The sequence below is a fragment of the Octodon degus genome, unplaced genomic scaffold, assembly GCF_000260255.1.
Source record: "Octodon degus isolate 3935 unplaced genomic scaffold, OctDeg1.0 scaffold00114, whole genome shotgun sequence".
NCBI lineage: Eukaryota > Metazoa > Chordata > Mammalia > Rodentia > Octodontidae > Octodon > Octodon degus.
Window position 1 is genome coordinate 7,172,916 of NW_004524690.1, and position 10,470 is coordinate 7,183,385.

Genomic DNA, 10,470 nt, shown 5'->3' on the forward strand with positions numbered 1-10,470 from the left:
AAAAAAAAAAAAAAAATCCAAGTGTCTAGTAATATAACTTGGTTAAAGTATTTGTATCACTCAGTATTTGTAAAGTATTTATGCCATTCAGTTAAAAAAAAAAAAAGAAAGAAAGAAAGAAGGAGCTGGGCATGGTGATGAACACCTATAATCCTAGGACTTTGGGAGGCTAAGGAAAGAGGGTTACAGTTCCAGCTCAGTGTACATAACTCAAAAATTTAATGTAAAGACTGTGGGTTCAATCTTCAGTTAGAGAGAGAGAGAGACAGACAGACAGACAGACAGACAGAGACAGAGACAGAGAGAAGAGAGGAACATGAGAGAGAGAGAGAGAGAGAGAGAGAGAGAGAGAGAGAGAATTCAAAAAGAAAAAGTGGAAAAGTCCAGACTCTTTTCACCCACAGCTTTGTTTTCTTTGATTTTAGTTACATGCATGCAGCAGGACAAAAATATTAAACAGGAAATAAATGTCAAGTTTTCTTTTGCACACCATTCTGAGTTGTGAGATGCAATCATACACTGTGCCCTAGTCCCACCAGGACAGGAGTCATCTTTTAGTCCCCTGAGATGCTGCTAGGTGAAGCTCTAAGTGACACTTGTGCCTTCAGGTTTCATAGTTTCATCCAGACCAAGCACCTCATGTTCATTCAGAGTGTGGGGCTAACACTAGCATTTCACAGCTTGACAATGTGGTGCAAAGACAGAGCTAATGGCTTTAGGATATGTAAGGATGGAAGCAGGGTACACAAAACACAAAAGTTTGTATTCCTGAATTATAAAGTGGGACATGAAGAGATTTTGTTTCAGGTTGGTTAACCAAAATACAAAATTTTAGGTATAGTCATTAAAATTATCAATCCAGCAATGGTACGGTGACTAAGGATGTTGGGAGGAGCAAGGGAGATGAGGAAGTGTAAAAAGAATTAAGGTTCAGCATGAATGTATATATGTACATGTTCTTACAATGTCTTCATTATGTATCACAAACACATACTCATGAAACTCCCACAGTAAATTAAATTAAAATAAACAGAAGTTGTGAAGAGAGTGGGGGGAGTATAATCTAAGTTCTTCATCTTTAGGTGGGAAGAAGACATTGATGTGCCTGAAGGACATTATATCAAATGAATAAGGCAGACACAGAATGACAAATCCCACATGCTGTTACTTACATAGAGAAATTAAAGCACAGAATCTCCTAGAATTTTACAGTAGTGGTTGTTAGAGGTTGGCAAGGGTATGGGGAGGAAAGAAGAGAGAATGTTTAACAAACCCTGGATTGCAGTTGAAATGATGAAGGACTGTAAATGTTGTATATCACAGAAAAATCATGATGGCTGACAACAGTGGGTCACATGTTTCAAGACAGCGAGCGAAAAGAATCTTTAATGTTCTCAGTGTAAATGATAACTATTTGAGGCGATGGATTTAATAACTACTATGATATGATCATTGTACATCATCTATGTGCATAGAAATAGTCATATCGTACTATATAAATGTTTGCAATTAGTTCATGCTAATAAAATGTTTTAAAAAATGTAGTCTAAGGTTGGATGCATGCTTTACAAAGCTTGGGATGTAGTCTTTAAAGTTATAAATGCATTGTTACCTAACAGGGGAGATACCATGACACGAAGGTGGTTTTCCCAGGGCAAGGCTTACCCATTACACTCTGGATGTGCTGACCTCGGCGATTCCCCCAAATGTGGGAAAATTTGCATAATTTGTGGTAGTGGGGAGGTCTATGTTCACATTTTCCCTTGGAAAAAAACCTAAACCTATAAATACAACAGCAGATTCAATAAAATAAAAAGTAACTAAAAGAAAAGCGATGAAGACAATGAAAAAAACAGTATAACTAAATACCATATCTTTGTAGTGGGAGGTAAATGCTTAAAGTTTGTAGAGAAATAGAAGAGTAAGAAAATTACTCTTTATGAAGATGGTTATGAGAATTTAAGATAGAAATTGTCTAAGAAATTGTCCTACCCCTTGCAGCTGGGGTGGAGATGAAGAATGAAAAAGAAATTTACATGTTTTATTTTTTACCTTTTTACCTGTGCTAATTGAATTATTTGCATTTCATGTATAGCATACACTTTGATAGTATAATAATTATAAGTAAAAGCATGGGATGTAGCCATGTGTTGGTTATCTATTTCACAAGGAATATACTATTATCTATGAAAGCATGTGTTAGTCCAATTACCTACTACTTTTTATATTTCTTTCATAGAGCAGAATCATGAAGCAGCCTTTGCTTTATCATATCTACTCTCTGTTGCGACTGTTGCCCCTTTGTATTGTGTGTGTCTCCTCTAGCAACAAATGCATAGTGACACATGAAGTAGCTGACTGCAGTCACCTGAAGCTGACTCAAGTGCCTGACGACCTTCCCACAAACATAACAGTGCTGAATCTGACCCACAACCAGCTCAGAAAATTGCCACCTGCCAACTTGACAATATACAGCAAACTTACTGTCTTGGATGGAGGATTCAACTCAATTTCAAAACTAGAGCCAGAACTGTGCCAAAATCTCCCTTTGTTGAAAATTTTGAACCTCCAACACAATGAGCTATCTCATCTCTCTGACAAAACGTTCATGTTTTGTGTGAATTTGACTGAACTCCATCTAATGTCCAACTCAATCCAGAAAATTCAAAACAATCCTTTTAGGAACCAAAAGGTAAGATGAAAGGGTTTATTTCCACCTAAGAGATTTAATGCCAACTTTTGAACTTATTTATCTTTCAACGGAATATCTAAATATCAAGGTAGCAGTAAGAAAGCTTACTTACCCCATTGGATTACAGAGATGCATACTCAAATATTGCCATTGTGATACAAAATATTTTCTGAATTACAGCTTTAAAGCAATCTGCCTTTCTTAAATTTAAATAATTTTATCTCTCTTGATTTCTCCCACGAGAAATAGGACTTAGATACAAGGAGCGTAGGTTAAGAGCCAGGAAACATCAGACTCTCTCCTGGGACAGCTGGGGATGACCTTGCAGTTCTGCATTTGGTGTAGAAATGGTGAAGAAAAAAACCCACTACAAGGTCTGACTTCAATAAATCTAAGAAATGATATAATGATAAAGCAAAATTATTTGGCCAAAAATTCTTATTGATTTAAGAAATCTCAAAGTGTCACATTTTAGTACTTCATTTGAATTTTAAATCTGAAAAATGCATGTCACCTGTAAGTCTCAGGCAGGTATTAAGTACTTTCTTTAGACTGCTGGTTAGCTATTTGAAATCCTTTCTTGTTTCCTATTAGATTCTGAAGTATCTTTGTGTGTAAAGATCTCAAAATCTGTTTAGAGAAATTATTGCAAAATGTTACTTTTCAAAAAGGGATAAATAAAATAATTTTTTCATTGGCATAGATTAGATTTTTTCCTAACAGGTATCAGATTTTTGTCATTCTTTTTTTTCTGATTTTGAAGTTTACATATTCAAAAGTAAGCTAGACCTTACTGAAGTAAGTTGTGGGATATTTTAAAAAATATTTAAAATATTTAATGCCTGATTTAAAATAGCTAACCAAAAATCTAAAGAAAGTATTTAATAACTACCTGAGACTTACAGAGATGACATGGACTTTCCAGATTTAAAATTCAAGCAAGCAAAAACAACACGGACAAGTATTGATATTCTGTGTTATGAAACTGTGACTCTTTCTCAATATGAAAATGTTAGCTACACATGGTAATACAGGCCTGTTTAGGATTTCATGGGAGGCAAAGTTCTACTCATGATTCTCAAGGAAGTATTTTTCCTTTTGTTCTGTTATGTCCAAGGCTACTGTGTGATGGTACATGTTTAATAAGACACATGGCTATTCTTTGCATCATAAGCACTTAGTACAAATAAGTAAATTATGAATTTTTCTTATCTCATAAATTAAAGGCTTAAATCTTTTTGCTTTGGTAAGACAAAATTATGACATAAAAATTAAACTCTTGTAACAGTGGTCTTTTTAATCACAGGAAATATTGTTTATTACTTCTATAATCAGGAAATTAATTATTGCTTATTACTTCTATTTACAGGAAATTAATCAGATGACATTTTGCTGTTGAGATATTGTTAAGATCCACTTACATTTAGGGAAGCTGTTTTTGATAGATTCACATACCTTGTTATTTTATTCTCAGAATTTAATCAAACTAGATCTGTCTCATAATGGTTTATCATCTACACAACTGGGAACTGAGCTCCAACTGGAAAATCTCCAGGAGCTTCTACTATCAAATAATAAAATTCATGTACTGAGAAGTGAAGAACTTGATTTCCTGGGTAATTCTTCTTTACAAAAATTAGAGTTGTCATCAAATCCAATTAAAGAGGTAAGAAATAAGGTAAAATAGTTTTACCCTTACATATGTGTAACCCTTAACTGTGTCACACTGGTGAGAATGTAAAGACTCTTTGAAAAGAAGCCACATGACCTTGAGTCGAGGCTTCCAGAAATTCTTCACGTAGGTTGCTTGGACCCTTAGGGACATCCCCAAATTGAGATTTGGTAGTAGAGGGTTGGAAGCTGGAGCCCTGCTGTAACACGGGAGGCTAACATCTCTGTGCCATTCTTTGACCTGGGAAAACTTACTGGTTTTAATTCTTACTTTTAAAGTAGGAGTAAAACTCTTCATCTCATAAATAATCTGAAGATTGAAAATAGTATGCTGGCCTAAAAGCTCAAGTTTTAGAGCTGAGTTAACTGCCCCTATTGAACCTGTGGATTTTAATTGTATCTCCCAACTTTCAAATAGTACAACAGTAATTTTATTTCATAGGACTGGATAGTAAAGAATTTAGCACAGCATCTGGCATGTAGTGAGTGCTTAGGAAGTGATGTCTAGCACTATGGTATAGAGACCTTTTGGTAAGGGCTGTGCCTGGTACATTGACTATCTCTTCTTAAATCCACAATCTTCAGTTTAACTATTTTCATACACATTTAAGTCTATATTTTGTACCTTTACAGGCTGAAAGAATATTTGACATCTTTAAGTAAAATAGCTTTTTATAAGCTACATTATTTTTCAGACAGGGGGCCTACCCATTAGCTCAGTTGTTTAAGTGCCTGTTAAGCAAAGGCAGTCAGGCTCAGGATACTGTGGTTTGATCCCCAGAACCTCATATCTTTCCAGGCCTGCCCTTAAGGCATCCTGAGTCAACCCTCCCCTAAAAAAATAAATAAAAATTAAAAAATAAAAAATCCTATTTTTCAAACATAAAATTAGACTATATACAAAGTTATTCTGAAATAATAAAATACCTTGTGCAGGCTAGTCATGTTATTTTTGAACAGCTTTTTCTCTCAACTTATTTCCATAACCTTATAAAATACGTAAATAGTGATGGGCAGGAAAAATGAGAGTTAATAAAAATCATGCATAAGCTTGCTATCAGAAATATTAACAGCTACTGTTAATATTTGGGTATATTTATCTTTAGCTGTTCTCCAAAAAATTATTCTTTAAAACAGCTGAAAAAATAAAATAAAAGAGTATTTAGAGTACTAACTTTGCTCCAGATACTGAAATTTTTTATATTTTATATATATAGCTCTTTTAATCAACTTATTTTTTATTGTCATATTATATGACAATAAATTGTATGGGAAACAGTTATGTGACATACCTAAGTCCTCCTGTCTGCTGATAGGTAGCAGCCCCCTGCGACAGAGCTGGGTGGATGGCTGTGTGACCGCAGCCCATATTCAACTTCTGTGCTGTATTTCCTCTTGACAGTAATGGTGTCTCCTGCTTTTAAAAAATGAATATGGGGCCAGGGAGACGGCTCAGTGGATTAAGCGCTTGCCTGGCAAACTCAAAGGTCTGAGTTCAATCCTCAGTTCCACAAAAAAAAAAAAAAAAAAAAAAAAAAGAATATCATATCATGAACACCTCCCATGCAGTTAAGAATGGCTTAAAAATTTAATGTCAGTGGCTGGAAGATAAAGCTAACATGTAGGCGCATCCAGAGTAATTTCTTACATTGCATCTTATTTCCTCTTATTTAGTGAAATATACTTTCTTTTGCATTTTTTTCCATAGCCCATGCTTCTCACATAGTAAACATTAGAAATCAAGGCTCCTTTGCTGTCCTGGTGGGTTCACTCCCAGAGAGTGGCTGTTGTCCCCTATGGACTCCATCTCTCCAGCTTCTGTTTTCCTGGCCTGGCCCTGAGTTCCAGAATGGACATAGCTTTCGATGAGAGGATAGAAGCAAGTAGAAGGGATCTAGAAATAGGATAGTTAAATCACAAGGAAGCAGGAGTAGAAAGACAGGAAAGAGCTGAAATGCTGAGTTTCTATTGCAAAGGTGTGTGTTGCTGTATCAGGCACTTTGTCATCACTAGCACAAAATACCCGACACCTGTGATTTAAAGGAGGAGAGGTTTACATTTGCTCAGCTCCAGTGGGTTCAGAAACAGTAGGAGGAAAGAAATGATAAAGCTGCTTGACCCCTGGCAGTCAGGAAGGACAATGAGAAGGTGCGACAAAGCAGCAGGGAGAAGTGTGCATCTTTCCAGATCATGCTCCCAGTGACAAAGCTCCTCCCACCAGGCCATACCTCTGGATAGCACATTCAATTAGGAACTCATGGAATCGATTAATCCACTAAATAGCACAGCACCCCCATGACCCAGTGACCTTTCGGAAGCCCCAACTCTGAATACAGATGACTTGTAGAGAACATGTTATATCTAAACCATAATAGTCACTGCTTCATAATAAAAGCTATCTGACTAGATATGCTGGCACATGGTTATAATCTCAATACTAGTGAGGAAAGAAGACAAATTTCAGGCCAGGCTGTGCAAATTAATTTAATGATACTGCCTCTAAATAAATAAATAAGCAAATAAATAAAATAGTAGAATGTATATAATATAGTATATGACATATACTAAGATATGACTATAGATGTTATAGATGACACAGACATATAGATATAGATATAGGTATAAATGTAGATATAGATACTGCAAAAGCCCTGGGTTCAATCTCCACTGAGTGCTACGCCAGTAAAAATCCATCCATGTATTTATTCTTCTTTGATAGTCTCTGACAATAAATAGCCACCAAGACATAACTAGGATCTGCATCAATGGTGACCTCACAGAGTTTGTTAACCACAATTGAATGCAGTGTGGTAACACTAAAGCCCCAGAAGATTTATCCTAGCCATGGAAGTCAGGGAAATCTCATGAAGTGGTGGTATGTGAATAAAATGTGAATGGTTGGTATAGGTGAGCTGGTCACCAAGGTAGGCCAGGGGCTGGGAGAACAGGATAGGTGTGACAGGTACAGAGTAAGGAGTGAGGCATGCATTAGAGGAGGGGGGAGACATGTGTTCAAAGGGGAGGGAGAGAAATGGAATAAAGAATTATTTTATGTTTTTAAAGGATCATGTGAGGATTATTATATTTTAGTTATTAATCTTATCCCCTCACTTTTAGTTTTCTCCAGGGTGTTTTCATGTGATTGGAAAATTATTTGGACTCTCTTTAAACAATGCCCAGCTGGGCCCTAGTCTTACAGAGAAGCTTTGTTTGGAATTATCAAATACAAGCATCCAGAATCTGTCTCTGAGTAACATCCAGCTGTATAGAACCAGCAACACAACTTTCCTTGGACTAAAGCAGACCAATCTCACCATGCTTGACCTTTCCCACAACAATTTAAATGTGATTGGTAATGATTCCTTTGTTTGGCTTCCACATCTGGAATATTTGTTCCTGGAGTATAATAATATAGCCCATTTGTCTTCTCGCTCTTTGAATGGGCTTTTCAATGTGAAATACCTGAATTTGAAACGATCTTTTACCAAACAAACTACTTCCCTTGCTTCACTTCCCAAGATTGATGACTTTTCTTTTCAGTGGCTAAGATGTTTGGAGTACCTTAATATGGAGGATAACAATATTCCAGGCATAAAAAGCAGTATGTTCAATGGGTTGATAAACCTAAAATACCTAAATCTATCTAACACATTTATAAGTTTGCAAACTTTAACAAATGAAACCTTTTTATCACTTGTTCATTCTCCTTTACGAGTGCTCAACTTAACCAGAAATAAAATCTCAAAATTAGAGAGTGGTGCTTTCTCTTGTTTGGGCTACCTAGAAGTACTTGACCTTGGCCTTAATGAAATTGAGCAAGAACTTACAGGCCAGGAATGGAGAGGTCTAGGAAATATTTTTGAAATATACCTTTCCTACAACAAATACCTACAACTGACCAGCAACTCCTTCGTGTCAGTCCCAGGACTTCAACGACTAATGCTCCGAAGGGTGGGCCTTAAAAGTATTGAGAGCTCCCCTTCACCTTTCCACAGTCTTCATAACTTGACCATTCTGGATCTAAGCAACAATAACATAGCCAACATTGATGATGCAATGTTAGAAGGTCTTGAGAAGCTAGAAATTCTGGATTTGCAGCACAATAACTTAGCACGGCTCTGGAAACATGCAAATCCTGGTGGTCCTGTTCTTTTTCTAAAGGGTCTTTCCCACCTCCACATCCTTAACTTAGAGTCTAATGGCTTTGATGAAATACCAGTGGAAGTATTCAAGGACTTGTTTGAACTTAAGAGCATCAATTTAGGATTGAATAATTTAAACATACTTCCACCATCTGTCTTTGACCATCAGATGTCTCTGAAGTCCTTGAATCTTCAGAAGAACCTCATAACATCAGTTGAGAAGAATGTTTTTGAGCCCGTTTTCCAGAACTTGACTTATTTAGATATGAGCTTTAATCCATTTGACTGTACATGTGAAAGCATTGCTTGGTTTGTTAATTGGATTAATAAGGCCCGTACTAACATCTCAGAGCTATCAAGTCATTACATCTGCAATACTCCACATCAGTCTCATGGGTTTCCAGTCATGCTGTTTGATACAGCACCCTGCAAAGACAGTGCCCCCTTTGAACTGCTTTTCATGGTCAACACCAGCATACTCTTGATTTTTATTTTCATTGTACTGCTCATCCATTTTGAGGGCTGGAGGATATCTTTTTATTGGAACGTTTTGGTCCATCGAGTTCTTGGTTTCAAGGAAGTAGATGGACAATCAGAGCAGTTTGAATACACCGCATATATAATTCATGCCTACAGAGATAGAGATTGGGTCTGGGAAAACTTCTCCCCACTGGAAGAAAAAGATCAATCTGTCAAATTTTGTCTGGAAGAAAGAGACTTTGAAGCAGGTGTCCTTGGACTTGAAGCAATTGTTAGTAGCATCAAAAGAAGCAGAAAAATTATTTTTGTTATAACACAACACCTATTAAAAGATCCACTGTGCAAAAGGTAGGTGAACATTGTGAAATTCTAAACGTACTTGTTTTCTACTAAATTTTCAAATATCACAACTCAAAGAGCTTTTAAAGTAAAATTAAGGGGAAAATTCTGATTATTAGGGACATATTCAGGTAAATTCTGAAGCAAATTTTAGATTGTTGAGCTTTGGTTTGTATACAATGTGTATTAATTATTTCATTTTAAAACTTTTAAACTTAGATTCAAGGTGCACCATGCAGTTCAGCAAGCTATTGAACAAAGTCTGGATTCCATCATATTGGTTTTTCTGGAGGACATTCCAGATTATAAACTTAACCATGCACTCTGTTTGCGAAGAGGAATGTTTAAGTCTCACTGCATCTTGACTTGGCCAGTTCAGAAGGAGCGGATTAATGCCTTTCACCACAAATTGCAAGTGGCACTTGGATCCCGAAATTCAGCATATTAAATCTATGTAGAGATTAAATGAGCAAAGGAGTATCTTTCCAATTGAAAAAGGTCAAGGTAAATTTAACTTTTATCTAAGAGTAATGTAAACTGATTATTCAGATGTGTACATGATGGTATTAGAAATTTATCTCCGTTTGAGGTCTTTTATTGACAATTCACTTATCCAATCAAAATAAATATCTACCCATATAGGAAGAACTTCTTCTACTTATCAAAACACAGTGGTCATGGAGGTCTACCACAACCTTAGAGTTCTAAAAGATTTCTCATCTGCAGAAAATAAGGTTATGTCTGGGTTTTGTGATAATCATTTTTGGATTTGGGGGATGTGGTTAGAGTGAAAAGTAATTCTTTTAGTGGAGATACACTTTTTCAGTTGTAAAAGAGTAAACTTGTAAAAAGTTTAATAACAGACATTTTCAGTTTGAAGCTTCACATTTTAGTATCCCCATAAGGATTTTGCTACATGGTAAGTGCTTTTTAAATTTGATGCCAAGAGGCAGAAATCTTTCACAGTTGAGCTGAATTACTTAATAAGATGAATACGGCAGCAAACACTTATTTGTACTTTCCCAATCTATGGGTTTTTGCTACTGGACATAGGAACAACTGTCTGACTTAAAAATACTATAGAAATGCTTGCTTCCACCAGCCCAGGTGCAGCATGGGTGAGACACTCTTCCACCCCCTTGGGAC

General features: G+C 36.2%; 1 protein-coding gene and 1 non-coding gene across 6 annotated transcripts in view; both read left to right on the plus strand.

Annotated features, from left to right (window-relative positions):
• Tlr3 (toll like receptor 3) overlaps positions 1 to 10,447 on the plus strand; it is a 20,811-nt gene extending 10,364 nt beyond the window's left edge. For all 5 annotated transcript variants that reach the window (XM_023699677.1, XM_023699678.1, XM_023699680.1 and 2 more), the window contains 4 exons: positions 2,240 to 2,692; positions 4,167 to 4,358; positions 7,481 to 9,333; positions 9,544 to 10,447. In XM_023699677.1, coding sequence (XP_023555445.1) covers positions 2,249 to 2,692; positions 4,167 to 4,358; positions 7,481 to 9,333; positions 9,544 to 9,772 — 2,718 coding nt within the window. In that variant the 5' untranslated portion in view covers positions 2,240 to 2,248 and the 3' untranslated portion in view covers positions 9,773 to 10,447. The remainder of the gene's footprint in view (positions 1 to 2,239; positions 2,693 to 4,166; positions 4,359 to 7,480; positions 9,334 to 9,543) is intronic.
• Positions 1,609 to 1,766, plus strand: LOC111812155. Its single transcript, XR_002817734.1, has one exon. It is a non-coding gene; the product is annotated as a U1 spliceosomal RNA (small nuclear RNA).
• Positions 10,448 to 10,470: the final 23 nt, after the last annotated feature.